The following is a 19211-nucleotide window of genomic DNA, read 5'->3' on the forward strand; positions in this document are numbered from 1 at the left end:
TTGAGGAATAACAAGAGTTTTTTTTTTTTTTTAGATTTGCTGTTCAGCCTGTAGAATCTAAGTACAGAAGTGGGCCGGTGCTGTTACTTTGGATCAGACAGATGGTTGCGAACATGTATTGTCGCTTCCGGTGTGAATTTGTCTTTACACTTTTTCCTGTTAAAGCCGTGGAGAGAGAAAGACTATTTTAAGGAACATTACACATATTTGAAAAAGATAAACTTCCTTTCACATTCTCTGAGTGGTCAATGAAAGGTCAGAGGACGACGGCAGTGACGGGGGACGTTTCTCAGGGGCAGAGATGATGATGACCTATTACCTAGAATAAAAAAAATGTACTCATAATATCTGCCAGTTTGGGGAAAGCTTTTTAGAGCTGAGGTTGCTGTAGTTTTATTTTGTTCCTGCTTTTATAATAGTTTTGATTTACTGTATCATACAAACATTTTTCATGAATTTGGTGACCTATGGAAAAAGGACTACAGTGAAGTACTGGCTATGAATCAGTGTCTTGTTGAAAGACACCACACAGTCAGCGAGGATGCTCTAATACTCTCTCCTCCCTCCTCCCAGGGCTGCACGAAGCCCCAGTCAGCCAGGGGGGGGACCAGCGTCTGCTCCAGGCCCAGCAGCAGGCCTCTCGGAGCGGGCAGCCCATGCCGCCTGCTCCCATGGTTTTCCAGTGTCCGCCTGCCGGCCAACACGGAGCGCCGGCCCCGAACCAGGGCTTAGCGCCACCCGCCCAGAACGCTCAGACGCAGCACACGCATCTGCCCCCGCACCACCTGCAGAGCACGCCCCCTCCCCCCAACCAAGCCTCTCACCCATGGGCACCTCCTGCCTCCCACCCACTCTCTTCACCCCCTCTAACCCCACAGAAAGTGCCTCACACACAGGTGAGCCTCCGTCAAACCAGCGCTTTGATGTGGTGACAACTGTGTGTGCGCGTGCGTGCGTGCGTGCGTGCGTGCGTGCGTGTGTGTGTGTGTGTGTGTGTGTGTGTGTGTGTGTGTGTGTGTGTGTGTGTGTGTGTGTGTGTGTGTGTGTGTGTGTGTGTGTGTGTGCGCGCGTGTGTGCGTGTGTGTGTGTGTGTGTGTGTGTGTGTGTGTGTGATCACGGCTGTGTGCATTTGTTTTTGTGTGTGTGGGTGTATTTCATGTGAATGTTTATTTTTCATGTGGGTGGGGGAATGTGTGTGTTTGGAGTGTAAGGGAAGTGTGTGTGTGCATAAATGTGTGTGCACATGACATTTGAGAACACAGCGGTGCATTGGGCACTGCTTCAGTGGGGTTTTGTGTGTTTGTGTTCATAGCAGTGTGGGTGTTTTTGCCTTTGTGTCTTCTGCTGTCGGCCCTGTGTGTGCTTGTATTTCCGTGTGTGTGCGTGCTTGTATTTCTGTGTGTGTGGGGGGGGGGATTTTTGCAGCTGTTTGTTTCCTGTGTGCATATTCTTAGACACGTGTGCAACACATGCACGCACGTGCGTGTGCGCGCGCACGCGCACACACACACACATGCACACATACATGCACAGAGGCGCCACCAGCATAATCTCTCCTCCCTCTTGGTCCCACTGCCCCCCACCCCTCTGTAGAGGAAACCTCCCTTCCTGTCGCTCCCTCCTCCCCTCCTCCCCGTCTCCTCTCTTTCCGCTCTGTCTGTCTGTCTGTCTGTCTCACTGTTTGTCTTATCCATTTCAGGGGTGTCATCACTAAGTTAATGTTGAGCAGCCGGATGTGCAGAGAGACAGTTTGGAAAAGAGAGTAACAGGGAGGAGGAGAGAGAACGGGAGAAAAAAAAAAAAAAAAAAAAAAAAAAAGCTCGGGGGGGGGGGGGGGGGGGGGGGGTGATCAAGAGTTTGGGGGAGGGGAGACACACGAAGAGCAAAGAAGTGGGAAAACAAGCAAAGATCTCGAGAGGGAGTCCGGGGATCTCTAGCAGAGGAAAGGGGGAGGGAGGGGAGGAGGTGGGTGGTGGGGAGAGGTTAGCAGTTCTCAATGGCAGCTACCTTGTTTGTGTGTGTGAGCATGCAGCATCACTGCTGCCTGAGTCACGTGCCCTCGCTTCCATTAGCTTGTTTTGTTGCTCAAAGCCCCCTTTCTCCACTGACCCATTCACACACAATAGCAGCCCTGTGGACACACACACACACACACACACACACACACACACACACACACAGATCCAGTCCCCTTTTTCTCTTCACACCACTCCCCTCCCCTCGCTCACTACTCCCCACCTCTGAGCCTGCGTCTCTGTGTGCTGCGGTTGACATTTCAGCCGTCACACTTAATTTATCCAGCACTCCTGACCTAGATGCCAGGTTGACTGGTGAGCCCGCTCCTTGCCTGGCTGCGCTGCATGCGCCTTCCTGACTTTAGCTGCAGGCCCAGCCACCCCCTGTCAGACACACACACACACACACACACACACACACACACACACACACACACACACACACACACACACACCCTGATAGTGTGGTCTGGAATAGGATGTCAAAATGTGCCTTGAGAAAAGAGGATAGCCTAACTTGAGGACTACTTAAAAGTGGTGTGTGTCTCTCTCTCTCTCTCTCTCTCTCTCTCTCTCTCTCTCTCTCTCGCTGTGTGTGTGTGTGTGTGTGTGTGTCTCACAGTAAAGAAGTTCTCACTGTGCCTTATGATGCACTTGTTAGAAAGAGACACTCACACACCCCCCCAAACCCACCAAGCTGGTCAGTCAGTCATGATGACTGTATGTCTGGTACTCTAAGCTCCATCTGTTCACTAAGCATGGTTATTACACATGCATGCACACACACACACACACACACACACACACACACACACACACACACACACACACACGCATGCCTTCATCAGCGGCTCAAGGTCACCGCTCTGGCAGAGTTGTGGGCTGTGACCTTTATTCTACATCACACACACACACACACACACACACACACACACACACACACACACACACACAATGTTGCGTGCAGCACTCTAGTTGACATATAACATGCCTGTCTCACCCGTCCCCCTCCCAACCTCCCGCGCTCATTCACGCAGTCAGAGATGCTATACCGTACAGCTCAGAGGTTCTGCTTCGAGGAAACACTCGTAGAGGGAAAAATAGTCGACTGAAACAAGTAGTCAGTTGAATGCTGTGAACGGGTTCTTAGATGTGTTTCATTTGAAATATATACGAGGTGTGTGTGCTGTGTGGCGACATATTCAACACACTGTCACAACTTGGTTTCCCTGATTTTCTCTCTCCCTCTGTCTTTGTAAAGTTCATATGTACCTAATTTGAACTCCATGTCCATTGAAACATGTTGAGATGCACATGTCTTCAGTCTTCGTCAGATCAACGGACACAGAATAGCAAATTAAGGAATAATCAGAGCAACAGGGGATCAATTGGGCTCCAGCCTGGTTCTGAAAAATGACAGACTTCACTATACTCGACACTTAATACAGTCGTTCCCAGTAAACTGCTTCATCCTGGTTTTGGTGGAGAACCCTCCTCACCTACTGGAAGTGCTTCCGTTTTTGGTAAACAAAGAGAGGTTCCCTTCTGTAGATAAATTGATTTAGATTTCTTTTTAATTGTTTAGAGGTGAGAAAAACATCTCTAGATTTCTAGACATCTACAGACCCAACCTTTTTAAATGCACCATTTTGGTGTTGCATTAATACATTTTTAAGTACTACTTGTTTTGTCCCTTCCTGTTCATATTGGTAGTTTCTTAGCACATGACAATAATGACTGAACATTCAAACGGTGTCCTGAGAAACCTTTACTGCTCCGTGGAACAAATCACACCGCATTCATTTCATTTCATTTCATGCAAAATATTATTCCAAAATCGCTCTGAACTATTCAACCACTTATTGCTATTTGTCCTCCTTCTGACCGGAGTAATGTATGACATCCAGGCGCCAGTAAAACTAGGGGATGTTCACATACTAATTGATTTTTTTTTTTTTTTTTTTTTTTTTAGATTTTAATGACTACAATATTGGAACTTCATATCTCATCCCTATTCAATACAGGCAGCAAAAGCTTTGCTCAAAGAACATAATGTATTTTTGGTCCAAAATGTGGATGATGATAATATGCATTTTGTCCAGCTACATCCACAATTAATGCTGCTCCTCCAGCTCGGTGCCATCAGAAAACCTTCAGACTTTTAATCGCTCTGATTGAACAGAGTTATTTCACTGAGCCGGTCGATCGGGTGGCAACAGCAGAATTTTTTTTTTTTTTTTTCAAATTTACATTGTTTTTATTCATCATCTCTCCAAGAAGAGTACAGATACACAGCCTGAGCTTTTACTTTAGATAGTGTGGTCTTGACAGGAAGCCCATTTGTTCTATTATATGGTCTCCTTGTCCACGCTTGTCTTCAGTGATGGTGTCCCTCTACATCCTGGGAGTGTGACCTTCAACACACTACCACAGTAAACTGAGTCAGACACACGGTGACTGCTAGACAACAAACCAACAGACAAAATCTAAAGAAATACTTCTCTGTCACGTTTCTGCCATTTTTATTTTTTTATTATAACAGTATATTATTTGGGTTTTAATCATCTCAATATAGTTTTACATCTCTATATTCAACCAAGAGCAGCCTGTTTTTAAGGCTCATTAATATCAATGACTGTCCTCTGATTGGCTGACTTCTTCTAGCTTACTAGCTCTGAGATGAAACGACTAGCCGCTGCCTTCCTCTGCATAACAATTGCTGAGGGCCGATGTGTGGCAAGAGCACGAGTTTGTGACATCACAAACTTTACGGAAGCCCAATCAGCACATTTCCTCAGTACGGCTTGGGTGCATTTCTCCATGGTGAGAGCATTTTGACACCGTTTCACACTATTCTGTGGTAGTAATAACAGTATGTTTGAATATTAATCAACTAGTTCTCAGCTAATATGGAATAGTGTTTCTACTTGAAATGTCCATCCCTAATGGGAACCCCACTATTTTCAAATATTTGCAGAGATTGAAGTAATTTCTAATCACGTTGACCTTTGATTTAGTATCAACAACCAGTTTGGATTTGGCCTTCTTAGCAAATGAATAGAAAACATGCTTTTTGATTCAGTTTATGGATTCTTGAAAGTGTACTTTGGACGGATTGTATTCAGTCAAAATGGCCGTTTATGTCTGAAAGGTTTCTGACCAAAGGTAAAGCTTAACATGAATGTAGCCAAGCTTCAAAGACAACACTTGTCATTGGGCAAAACTAGATTCACACAAAGGAGGAAGTCCGTCTGACATTACAAAGAATTTACAGGCGGCATGATAACGAGTGAACTTTCAACTTCTACACTGTAAGACAGAGAGTAATCATGTTGTGTTTACCAAGAGAGCTGCTTCGTATGAAATGAGCAGCCGGTGCTGTAGCAGATTTTCTGCTTTCAACACTTGGTTGATCACTTAAACGATGCGTCTTATTTCAGACCCTCAGGTGATCAGCTTCGTGTATCAGGATGTGTTCATAATGAGGAAAATGCAGAACAAAGATGGACCAGAGGTGAAATTATAGGAAACCCGTCTGGTCTTGTTGGATGGGTCACCATACAATATACGTTTGATTGTCCACACCATGGAGGGAGGGACGATGGAGGGAGGGACGGACGGAAGGAGGGACGGACAGACGGCGAGAGAGGGAGAGCTGGACAGAGAAACGGGATAAGAAACTGAATGAGGAGAGCAGGATTTCCTTTCCCTTCATCCTCGGAGAGTCTGAAGTGTTTCTTCCTGGTAGATTTAACCCTTCCTGTCACTCTTCTTCCAGCTGTTGCTCCCTCCATCAGGTTCCTCATCCCCATCGCTCACCTTCATCCTCATACTCTCCCCTCCATCTTTCCTCTATCTGTGCAGAGCACCAAACCTGACGCAGCACTCGTGTGTGTGTGTGTGTGTGTGTGTGTGTGTGTGTGTGTGTGTGTGTGTGTGTGTGTGTGTGTGTGTGTGTGAGAGAGAGATTGTTTGTGTTCTCCATTGTCATTCATGTGATTGATTATCTTGGAGGCTTGGCAGGAGGACAGATTTATCTCTTGGCACCACATCCCCCTTGCCATCTCTCTCTCTCTCTTTCTTTCTCTCTCTCTTTCTCTGTGATTATCTCTCTATCTGTCACTCTCCACCAACTATACCCCCCCACCACTCCCACCCGCTCCTTCTCTTCCCCCATTTGTGTCTAAATGGCTCAGTTTACGTGTGTGTCAGCAGGTGTTTGTGTGCATGTGTGCAGAGGTTTGTGTGATGTGTGACCTTGCAGTAGTTTTGTGTGTGTGTGTGTGTGTGTGTGTGTGTGTGTGTGTGTGTGTGTGTGTGTGTGTGTGTGTGTGTGTGTGTGTGTGTGTGTGTGTAAGCACGCATTAGTATTCTCCTGATGGAGGTGGACTTTCGGGGAAAGCATCCCAACTCTGTCCTACCTCACGTGAACGAGTTATGCGGCGTGAGTCTGTGTGTGAGTGTGTAGCTGCTGCTCTGGCATTTTGCTGTAAACTTGCTGAAGCTCACACGCGCGCGCACACACACACACACACCTCATTTACACATGCACACACACACACACACACCTCATTTACACATGCACAAACACTCTCTCTCTCTCTCTCTCTCTCTCTCTCTCTTGCTTTCTCTCTCTCTCTCTCAAAGGCACACTCTCTTGCTCTCATATGACACACACACACACACACTCCCTCGCTGTGCCTTTTTGAAGTATGGAGATAATTTATTCGTGTCATGATGCCTGATTTCCCATCTGCTACTGGGACCCTGAGCAGCTGGAGAGAGAGAGAGAGAGAGAGAGAGGGGGAGGGAGGAAGGGATGGAAGAGAGGGAGGAGAGGCAGCTGCAGCAGCTCCCAACAGTTGGTAACCAGTTTCCTGTCATGCTTACTTGGGAGCAAAGAGGAGGAGGTGGAGGGAGAAGGAGCGAAGGAGAGAGGATTTAGTCTGCAGAGGAGCAAAAGGAGAAGGAAAAATTAGGTGTCAGTCAGTTTGTTTACTAAGGTTGGCTTGAAGGAGAGGGGGGCGGAAACTGTAGCAACAGGGAGTCAAGGAGAGGGAGGAGGAGGTGGCAGCCATGTGCATGGATGGACGGATGGATAGATCCCTCCTTCCCCCTCCTTCTCCCTCTGCTCCCTGGTTGGCCATTACTGACAGACTCAACCCCCACCCTGCCGAACATGCATCAGTATTGACTGACAGGCCGGTCCAGCAGCACTCACATTTCACAGCACGTGTCACTGATCCATATTTGATTGGGATATTTTTTTGCATCTTAAATTAGTAATTGATTAATCAATCGTCAGAGAATTAATTGGCAATAAGTCCATTGGTAGGTAGGTAGGTAGGTATTTACTTTATTAATCCCCGAGGGGAATTTTTTTTCGCTACAGCAGCATACAGAAGCAATTGATTATTTATTTAGGTTATTTTTAAATAAAAATGCTAGCGCCGGACTGATACTGGATTTTTTTTTTGGGGTGAATATAGATATTAGGGAGTAATAAAAATTCTCATAATAGAACATCTGATATTAATTTTATATATGATAACGCAAGCTGGAACCAGCGAATATGAGATTTCTGATTATCAAAATTGGCTCAGTTTTCAGTTGCCTCATTTTGTTAAGCACTGGGCATATCTGGACTTGCACACTATGATGAGTCTTTCAGCGTTTGCTCACAAATCTTTAAAAAAAAAAATTTTCCTTTCTGAATTATAATTTGTTTGGAAAATGTAAATGTGTTTTAATAATTTTTCTATTAATTAATATTCTATTTGTATGTATTTAAAAGTTGTTGAATAAGTGAAATGTCTCTCTCCGCCCCCCAGCATTCCCCCTCGGACCCGTCAGGTGATGCCTCGATGATGGGTCCTGACGGGCCAGCGGTCGGCGGCGGTGCCCCCGGCCAGCCTATCAGCACAGAGAAGCCCAGCGACCAGGAGACCAAGCCAAAAAAGAAGAAGAAGAAGAAAGCTAAAGTTGTGGACGGAGCGGAAGAGGAGGGAGGGAAGAAGGCAATGAGAGAGGAAGAGGTGAAGTCCGAATTTCCTGGAACAGGAAGTGATGCAGGTGAACAGGTTACTGGCACAGGGATGGTAGAGGGAAGTTCGCCGCTGGTGGAGGAGAAGAAGAAGCGGAAAAAGAAACCAAAGGAGAAGGCAGAGGGCAAGGAGCCCAAAGAGCCCAAGATCCCGAAGACGCCCAAAACACCCAAAACACCCAAGACCCCCAAAGAGCCCAAGGAGCCCAAGGAGAAGAAGGCCAAGAGCTCCGCCCCCAAGACCAGGACTCCCAAGAAAACCAGGTAGGAGCGGCTTTACATGACTCACCGTGTGTGTTGTCTTGTTTGTGTCGGTGTAGAAATTAGGAGAAAGGAGCTGCTTCCTCGGCCGCTTGTACGAATACCTGCTGGGAAGAGGATTCCTAAAGATTCATGTGGCATCATTAACCTAATGGTTAATAATACGGGGAGTGTAATGTTTTCAGCTCCACATAGACAAACTTGAGAAAGTCGAACAGGAGTTTGGCAGCTCAGGTGGAAACCTGCTGATGGGAAAAAATATGTTGACTGTCAATTTTTCAGAGGAAGTGATATGTAGGTCTTTATGTATGTATCCTTAGTGGTGACGTCTTGGTGTGTACATATTAATGTCAGTTACTGAAGGAGTCCTGGCGACGCTGCATATACATAAACACAGACGGTATATACACAAACCCAAAGAGACACGACATCCATCACTCGTGACCAACCAGGGGGAACTGCAGGGGTCACGACCTCTGAACCGCCACACACTGTGTTTATGGGAGGGGGAGCTGGTGATCACAGGACTTAGTGAAGCATAGAGCATGAGCTCCCGAGGATCAATCACGGACTCTTCCAGTGGGACTGAAACTTCTGCCATCGGAGCGCTGCAGGTCGGTGGAGAGTAAAACTATTCACCGTCTTCTGTCGCCATGACGATGGCTCCGACTGAAGGCTTCAACATTATGGCTCACAAAATATAGATTTACATGTTTATCCTCAATCGTTTCATGAGCTGCTGGGTAAAACCTACTTTCAGAGGCAGATTAATACACATTTGGGTTTCTAGTGATAATTTGTCGTCAAAATAAACTACAGTGTGTTCATGGTAGTGAAGGAGGGCATCACTCCAGAACAATGCAGAGGTTTACTGTATCAGGCCGTTATGGTGTGTCCAGACCAAATGTGAAGCGAATTATTCCCGAATCGACTACGTACAGCAAACACATTAATGTCCACGAATTTGCGCGAATTGAAAATGTTTAACTTTGAGCGGCCGTACTCGCGAGACAAACACTCGCTTCACATTTGGTCTGAGCACTCAGTTCGAAGGGTTAACATCCTGCAGTTACTTTGGTTCTTTACACTTAAGAAAACATGCAGAGAAACGCAGGGAGAATAAGCAGGATTTAAATTAGCCTGATCGAACTTCTAGCACTTATCAGCGTTATCACCTTCGGCTCACTTTGTTGACTCTGTGCTGGCTGGTCTGATCCCTCCTCCCCTCGCTCACTCTTCCTCTGCCTTCATCACATCTCTCATCTCTAGTTGGGTCTACTCTTTGCAGTGTGCTCTCCTGATGTGGATGCTTTCTCACTGTGTTACTTACAGTCTGTCAGATCAGAGGCAGAGAGCTGAGGGCAGTTGTTGTATGAGAGACTCAGCGTGGTTTCATTGTTGAAGGTGGAAACTTGATCAGACTGAGGAATGTGTCAGGACAGCCCCTGTATCTCCCTCTCCCTCCCCCGTCCCTCAGTCTCTCCCCCATCTCCCTTTTTCTCTCGGCTCCTTTTATCCCATTGAAGAGGGAGGGCAAAAGCAGCATGCAGGGGTCAGCACTGGGGGAGGTGTGCGTGCACATATGCATGCACTGGCCACTGGAAAAGAGGGGGTGGGGAAGTGTTGGAGTGAGTGTGTGAAGCTGGGGGGGGGGGGGTGTTTTGTGTGTGTGCCTGCATGTGTTGGGGGAGGGGTCAGCAGGGGACAGGTCGGTAGTAATCTTTGTGGCAGAAAATGGAGTCTAATGATAATGAAGGCCACACTGCTGACCAGTCCACTGCCATGACTCTGAGAGGAAACAGGGGGGGTGGGGAGACTGCCCCCCCCCCCCCCCCCCGTGTGTGTGTGTGTGTGTGTGTGTGTGTGTGTGTGTGTGTGTGTGTGTGTGTGTGTGTGTGTGTGTGTGTGTGTGTGTTGGTAAACCAGCTCTTATCTGTTGTCAGGCTTTCCTCCATCTTGAGTGGCGGCCTTGAGCTCCCAGGTTAATTTAGCATAATAATGGCTGCTGGCCATTCACTGCTCCTCTAAAATGGTGGACCGCTGCAATCACCCAACTATCTTCTCTTTTATTCTTTCTCCTCTTCTCCCCTCCCTCCAATCCCACCTCTTCCTGCATCCTTTCATCTTTTCCCCTCCACCTCCCTCCCCATCTTCCCGCTTCCTCTCTGCCTGTCTTTCTAATTCAAGCCAACGACTGAGAAGTGAAGTTTTTTTTCTGAGCACACAAGCAAGGCAGTGTTAAATCTCCTGTATTTTTGAATGAAGTTTGGTTGGGCTCTGCATTAGTTTGTTTATTCCCATAGAAAGTGTCTGTAATATGTCTGTTGGTCTGTGTTTTGATGTAATTATATAACTTCAAGGATTTACAAGTTAGTAGCAGAACTTTCTTCCTAAATCTGCTAAATTGTTTCTGGTTCATTGAAATACATTAGTAACATTAAACACCTGTGAAAGCCCCTAAAATTAACTTTAAAAAACGTCCCACTTGTTGTCGACCAAAACCACGTCAAGGGCCAACTCATACATTCGGTATGTTCCAGTGCGTTCTGGGGGATTTATGTGAGATTTCCACCAGTGGGTGGATGAATAAGCCCCAGAGCGCAGTAGTTTTTCACACCACGCTACAGTATGTTTTCTCTCTGCTCAGTGTATTTACATCTCTGTATGAACTATAAACCACCACAGAACGGACTGAAGCCTGATCGGTGTAACCAGGATGTTCGGCTGTGCTTTAAAACACACGCTGTTGTTCAGTTTTCACTCTCTGGTTTGTCACGCATCTTTTTATAAATTGGTTTGTGTTAAGACGTAGCCTGCCATCTTTAATGTACATGTTTTTTAGCATACACGGTATATAAGGTGGACGTAGTTTCTGGGTCTGAAAAATGGTTCTGATCCAGAAGTGTCTTCAGCTGCAATACCAGCGAGTGCCACTAGAGGTCGGCTCCAAAAAGCCTCCGGCTCCATAGACTCCCATTCAACTTCTCTCATCAAATCCAAAGTGAATAAAATGTGTCCATCAGTTATCTCGGTGTTGTTAGCTAAAGTCACTCCTTCTTATTAGTTTTCTGGAGGTCCATCTGAAAATAATCCCTCATTCATTAGAAAAGAAGATTCAAGAAGACCTGTTTTGGGGGCGTGTCTGTTTGATTGACAGGCCTGTGGTGCAGTCAGGTTACAGCTATCGTGGTGGGCGGGACGTAGTATTGGTCAGATCCACCGCTGGCTCCTCCCCCAGCTCGTCCAAATATGGTCACTTCCTGCTCCGAACTAGCAAAGATGGCGACGGACAGAATCTGAAATGGAGGATTCATAATGTTCACAAACCAACGATGACGTCACTGATGGTTGATGGTTGTCACTTGGTTTTTAGACATTTCAAATGAAAACATTTACAGAATCTGAAATTGTGGTTTTGCATGTTTTTAAACCTCACAAATATCTTACATGAATGCACAGTTGGCTGTGTGCTTGCCTGGTTTTGGGCCAATACGTCGTAGGGAAAAGACATGATTTTCGAATCGTTGTAATAATCTACAAAAACGATTAATATATGTGACTATTGTTCTTGCTTATTTCCTGTTTTTATTGACGCCTGGTTGTAATGCGTTACTCCCGTCAGAAGGTAGCGGTAGTTGGCCTAAAAGCTGCCCACCGTCTGCCATTAAACAACATAAGGAGAAGAAGAGCATGTTGCTGCCAGTCTGTGTGGTGCAGTGAGATAACACGTCACCGTGGGAACGGCAGAAACGCACAAAGACCACCAGCAGCTGTCAGGTCGGTCTGAGTGGAACTCCTTCAAAATACATGAAGATGAGGTGCAGTTAAACTCTGCAGGTGAAGCCAGCACACAACCACAGATAAGCACCGACACTGGAGTGAACCACCGAGCAGTCTGTCCATCCACAGCCAGGCGAAGTGAGTTTGATGTGCAGCACAATCCCGAATACGTAGTTATATGTTGGAAAGTTTCATGTTGCATTAGATCCTCGCAGTTCCTTTAGGCACTTCATTGATCAATATTTTCACCCTGTACAGCAGATTCTCAACCTACGAACACAATGCGTTCCGAACAGCTGTTCGTAAGCTGAATTGTTCGTAAGTCGTTATATATTAAATTAGCATTTAGCATTTAGCACTAGCATTTGCTTTCTTAGGCATGATAAACACGTGAGAAACGGGTGATAAATATATGAGAAACGGTAAAGTATCCAAGATGGTACGAACTAAGATGAACACAACAACGAAGTGAGTGTTGGAGCAACGAACGAAGTGTTGGAGATGAGCCGGTGCTGCTCGGCGTGGGTTGCGGCAGAAAGGGGAATCAGTCGGATGAGGCGCGCTGTACAAAATACGAACTTGCGAACGCAATACGGCATTTTACGAACATTTATGGACATCCGTCAGCGGTTGTTCGTATCTACGAATGTTCGTAAGTTGAGAACCCTCTGTATATGTTTCTACATCTTATGCTGATGGAGGGCTTCATATTCTTAATTGACACTGGAGATACCAGAGATGGTACTGGTTAGATTAAACAATTTTAATTTAATTTACCAATTGTTACACTCAAAGGAAGCTTGACAGATTTCTTCTGCTCATCTTTGATGGTTAGAATAGTTTTTGCAGGCCTACGAGGTGTTAATAACAAAAATAGAAATCCCAGATGCATTCACTACTGGTGGTTTCAGTGGTCCTGGATTGTGTGTGTGTGTGTGTGTGTGTGTGTGTGTGTGTGTGTGTGTGTGTGTGTGTGTGTGTGTGTGTGTGTGTGTGTGTGTGTGTGTGATATTGAGAGAATCAGGTGGTTTATTTGTCCAGTCAGCTCACTCCTCTCCTTTGACCTTGCCTTCTCCCTCCATCCTCCTCTCCCTCTCTGTCTTCCTCTCTCAGAGGAAGTACATCTATAAATAACGTGGCTCTCAGCTGCCACACCCTACCCTCAGTGTGTGTGTGTGTGTGTGCACGTGTGTAATTTGTTTGCAGTACACCCGAAGAGGTCAGATGTGCATGCAGGCACCTTGTTTTGTGCGTGTGTGCAAATACAGCACTTTCTGAACACACATTGGATTTGTATGTACGTGTGTTGCCTCCTAGCCTTTGTTTTCTTGTGTTTTTTTTTTAATGTTGGGTGTGTGTGTGGAGGGGTTCAGTAGTATGACTCATCACAGCAGCAGGTGTCTGTTTCACCCCACCCTTCTCCGCCGTCGTCTTCTTCCTCAGCTTGTCTCTTAACGCTCCCCATTTTTTACTCCACCGCTCTGCACAGTCTTTAATCTTAACATGATCTGATCTCTCTGTCTCTGTCTCTCTCTCTCTCTCATGCACACACGCACACACACACACACACACACACACACACACACACACACACACACACACACACACACACGCGCACACACACACGCGGGCGCACACACACACACACACACACACACACACACACACACAGTGCACCACAGCTGGTTAGCATGTGTGAATGCCATGCTATAAGCCCATGAGTATAGAGCAGCGTGAATGAGGAGGGAGAGGGAGGAGCTTATGTGTACACCTGGACAGGACAAGCCTCATATGGACATGTCAAAAATCATGCAGTCATTTAATATCTTCAGTGGGTGATAAATGTTATGCAGGTTTTCTAGCAATATGATTGGTCAGTAGCCACCTGACTCCCCATCAGTTCACAGTTCAGCAGCCTGATTTCTGTCCCGGCCTGTTTTTTTGGTTGTTTTTTTTTGGAAGAGTGATTGAACGTTTTAGTTTAGGACTGAAAGAAAATAATCCAAAGAGACTGTTTGTGGAAGTTGTTATGTTAAGTTGCCAGCCGAACAACCGCCCTTTTGACATCGTAAAGTTCCCTGTATTTTTATTGCCCCCCCTCTTAGGTTTCATTTCTGGACAAACCTGTGAAGGCAATCCATTTGTCACCTCAAACATCATACGGCTTTCAAAATGGTATTCAAACAGCACTAATCAATTGTAGACACAGAATTGTAGCTGACCAAAACATGTGGCTTGTTTCCAGTTGCCTAAAAAGCTGCGTGAGTCGGTAACATGAGGATCCACGTAGCCACCAGATTCTGTACCAAATATAAAAGCAGAAATAAACATGGACAAGAACTCGCAACGTAACTTATTAAAAGGTGTTTATTTCAAATGTCACCTCTCAATTGTAATGCTGACATATGGAGACTGTAAAATTCTGTCAAGCTTTGTGTATAGATGAACACTGTATAGTAGCACTCAAACCCACAGATAAACCTATCGACCGTCCAATCGTATGCTTCGCTATCAGAAGAACTCTGCTCCGATCGTTTGTGTGCAGCCTCCGCCGAGCGGCGCCGTGAATAGACATGCATGGAGGCTCCAGATGCAGCAAGCCAAGGTAACGTCATAGTTCAGCTGAGACCAGCGGTGCACTGACCATCGGGCACATCAGGACAGATCTGTGGGCCGTTAAAAGATCCATGAAGTTTCTACCGCATCGGTGTGAAATGATTTATTCAGAAATCATGAGTGTGATGGGGTTGTTGGTTACAGTGTGGTATTATTAACGCGTTACACTGAAAATGCCTGCTGCTGCCGAGTTAGGGTGGAGCTTTTTTACAGTGTAGATTACATCAGGGAGCAGAAACCTTCAACACTATATTCCAGTGATAAAGTTAGAAAATGGGGGCTGAACCATGGCAGTCCTGATTGTAACTTTGGAACAGCTGATTTTACAGGAAGGCTGACAACAGGGGCTGAAAACAGTTTACATTTCTCCACAAATGAGAATATATATCACATATACTGTACACTGAATATATAACTCAACACTAGCAGCAGTCTGTGATGGAAGAAAACGGACGGAGAAAAAAAAAACTTTAAACTTATACTTTACTTACCAGTTTGGTGATCTATCTTCCAAATAATCCTCCTAATATTTAATATTAATACGAGTGCCATTATAACACATCCCAGGATATTCTCAATTCCTGCTCCAAACTATCGTTGTGATATCCACTGCTATCAGTCGATCTCCGTTTCAAACACCCACGTTTTGGGCAAAATATGGAAACCTTTGCTGCTTTTGTCAGAATCATAAGAATAATTCAATATCATGCATTCATGATAAAGTTTTTAATTGTAGTACAAGTTGATTGATTGATTCAAGCAGGTAAAACATTTTAAAGAGAGCTGATTAGGATGTGAAATAAGAGGTAGAGATGAATTCTTGGAGAAGTTGAAGCGGCAGAGGAAGAAGAGCGAAGGGGCTGGGGGGATGGACAGAGCAGAGAGGTGATGGTGCACTGTGATGGAGGGGAGAGGTGATGGTGCACTGTGATGGAGAGGTGATGGAGCACTGTGATGGAGGAGAGAGGTGATGGAGGGGAGAGGTGATGGTGCACCGGGAAGGGAGGAGAGAGGTGATGGTGCACTGTGATGGAGGAGAGAGGCCACGAAGAAGCTCGGAGGAAGAGAGGGGAGAAGGCAGCGAAGTGGAGAAGTGTGTGTGTTTTTGTGCATGTGCGTGCGTGTGTGGCCAGATGGCTCCAGCGTGTGGCGACCAGCCAGAGGAACAGGTGCAGGTCACATGACCAGCCGTTACCACGGAGATGGTGATTGCTCTTGGCGTGAGGATGAAAGGAGAAGGGCCCCAGGGACAGAGAGGGGGTGAGAGATGTAGAGTGTGTGAGGGAGGGAGTGGGAGGGGAGGGGAGAAGGGAGGGAGGGGAGAAGGGAGATCTAGGCTTACAGTACTGCAGACTGCTCCTCGGAGAACATGCAACACACACAGATAGAGACAACACACACAACTGTTGTAATAGTGGGAACAAATATTTGTCTTCTCTTCACAACCTGAAGATGTGATGTTGATATTTTGAAATACATCCAAATGTTGTAAGTTTACTGTCCAGCTGACTTCCACCAGCCGGTTCCTTTTGTGGATCCAGTTCCATGTTTGCAAATTAGCTGGACTCGCTAATCCTCAATGCTAACGAATCTCTGAAACCTTTTAGCTGTACTCATTCTTTTTTTTTTTTTCCTTTTTTTTTAACCAGCAAAGGGCAGTATAGAAAAGCTTCTCCGTGGCGCCGGGTTTGGCTTCTTAAAGTGACAAACATCACTTGTGGCAGATCAGAGCTGGAGCTTTGAAGTTCATTTTGACGAATAACTTTTGTAGGTACCACCAGGCTGCATCCTGTTGTCTGAGCAGGCAGGTGGACAAACATCCTTTGGTGTTCATAACGTTTCACACTTTCACAGGAGCAGAAAATAACAGAACTTTAAACTGAGGCTTTGGTGCAAGTTTTATTTTCCTGGTTTTCACTGCATGTAAGATGTTAAAAAGGTAGAAGCAGGACAGGCTATCATTTTGACTTGGCCTTGGAAAACAAGTGGAACATTTAGTGGACTGATTATTGAATTGCCTCACTTTATAAACAGAAGATGCAAACTTCTCACATCAACAGTCTAAAACCCAGGCGGTGGCCCATCCTCTCAGCAGTGCACAAATATGATTATAATAATATAGCGAATATAATAATAATAACAGTTGAGCAAAAAGCCACACCTGCTGACGGTGGCTACGTTTGGTGGTTTATGATCCTGTTTTTGCAGTTAATCAACAGACTGGTGTGTCTCATCTCCTAAAACCTGAATGCGTTTCAAAGATGATTTGTATTTGTCAAGCTGATCATTCAGTCGAGCCCTTTGGTTTTCAGAGCTGGAAGCTGTGGAAGAATCCAATGTGATGGATTTAGTTACTTAAAAATGTTCAAACAATTTAAAATTTTGTGTAAGACGTTAAACCTGTCGGCTATTAAAATTGATGGTTATCATACCATTTCCAAGTGCTTATTACCGGTATTGAAAGACGATGCATCTGATGGGGATGCTCGCCTGCATGGTGCGACTCTCCTCTCCTCCTCGCCTGCCTGTCAGACTCGGCAAAGGGCGCCACAAACACAGGTGTCGAGGAGAAAAGGAAACCGATCATATCACCATCTTCACCCCCGAAAAGGTGATTTAAAAACAGCGTGTGAAACCTTCGCATATCTTAAAAATTTACGTGATTTCATTATATTTTCCGAATTTTTACAAACCAATTATTTAATCAGTTAATCGAGCAAATAGCTCATTATTTCATACTGAAAAATAACTATTTAAACATATGATGTTCCAAAAGACCTCCACCCCAACTGACTATAGCAGTAAAATCTTGCTTTACATTATGCTTTATTATCATTTTTTTTTCAAATAAGAGACTTTAATTAAATACTGTCATAACGTGATATTTTCCGAGACGGTTGTCATGCCATCCATGTGTTTGGATAACACGTGTCGGCTGCCTTTCCTTCATAAACCTGACTACGGCTGGACAGGTCTGACATTATTTCACTTTTGGATGGAGTCTCTTTCTTTTTTAATCAATTGGTGGTTAATGTCCTGATAACTGGATGAATGCCTGCAGCAGCTCCACGTCGTCACCCACTGTAATGAACGGATGTAGCACCTGACGTCAAGTAAAGTGGGGAAGCAGACATGAATTTATGTTCAGCAGCTTGATGTGGATGTCATCAACCATCAGTGATGTCATCGTTGGTTTGTGAATGTTATGAATCCTCCTTCTGTCCGTCACCATCTTGCTAGTTCGGAGTGGTTTGGAGCAGGAAGTGACCATATTTGGACGAGCTGGAGGAGGAGCCAGAGGTGGATCTGTTTGCACTACAGGCCTGTCAATCAAACAGACACGCCCCCAAAAACAGGTCTTCTTGAATCTTCTTTTCTAATGAATGAGGGATTATTTTCAGATGGACCTCCAGAAAACTAATAAGAAGGAGTGACTTTAGCTAACAACACCGAGATAACTGATGGACACATTTTATTCACTTTGGATTTGATGAGAGAAGTTGAATGGGAGTCTATGGAGCCGGAGGCTTTTTGGAGCCGACCTCTAGTGGCACTCGGTGGTACTGCAGCTGAAGACACTTCTGGATCGGAACCATTTTACAGACCTGAAGCTACAAACACTTTTATATCCAGTCTGAGGCTGAAACACAGGTGAACATGTCTCACACGTGTCTGTCAGAAGGAGGTAGAAATGAGACTGAGAGGCAGAAGAGGGCTGCTGAGTGTCCTCTCACCTCGCTGGTGTCAGCACACACACACACACTCTCTCTTTCACACACACACACACAAGCTCTCTCTCTCTCACTCACTCACTCACTCACTCACTCACTCACTCACATTCACACACACACACACTCTCTCACTCACTCTCACTCTCACACACACACACACACACTCTCACTCACTCTCACACACACACTCTCACACTCACTCACTCTCATACACACACACTCACTCACTCTCATACACACACACTCACTCACTCTCATACACACACACTCACTCACTCTCACACACACACTCACTCACTCACTCTCACACACACACACACACACACACACACACACACACACACACACACACACACTCACTCACTCTCATACACACACACTCACTCACTCTCATACACACACACTCACTCACTCTCACACACACACTCACTCACTCACTCTCTCACACACACACACACACTCACATTCTCACTCACTCACATTCTCACACACACACACACACACACTCACTCACTCACTCACACACACACACACTCACTCACTCTCTCACACACACACACTCACATTCTCACACACTCACACACACTCTGACTCACTCACTCACATTCTCACTCACTCACTCACACACACACACACACACACACACACTCTCTCACACACCCTCGCTCACTCACACACACACACTCACACACACACACACACTCACACACACACACACACACACACACACACACACACACACACACACACACACACACACACACA

General features: G+C 45.6%; 1 protein-coding gene across 1 annotated transcript in view; it reads left to right on the forward strand.

Moving 5' to 3' along the window:
• Nucleotides 1-19211, forward strand: part of chd7 (chromodomain helicase DNA binding protein 7) — a 78918-nt gene that overhangs the window by 19386 nt on the left and 40321 nt on the right. Inside the window, exons 3-4 of the mRNA XM_069173331.1 lie at nt 574-896; nt 7847-8322. Of these exons, the coding sequence (XP_069029432.1) occupies nt 574-896; nt 7847-8322 (799 nt within the window). The remainder of the gene's footprint in view (nt 1-573; nt 897-7846; nt 8323-19211) is intronic.

Source organism: Embiotoca jacksoni, unplaced genomic scaffold, assembly GCF_022577435.1.
Source record: "Embiotoca jacksoni isolate LCO1_2020_lvr unplaced genomic scaffold, fEmbJac1.0.p SCAF_59, whole genome shotgun sequence".
Taxonomy (NCBI): domain Eukaryota; kingdom Metazoa; phylum Chordata; class Actinopteri; family Embiotocidae; genus Embiotoca; species Embiotoca jacksoni.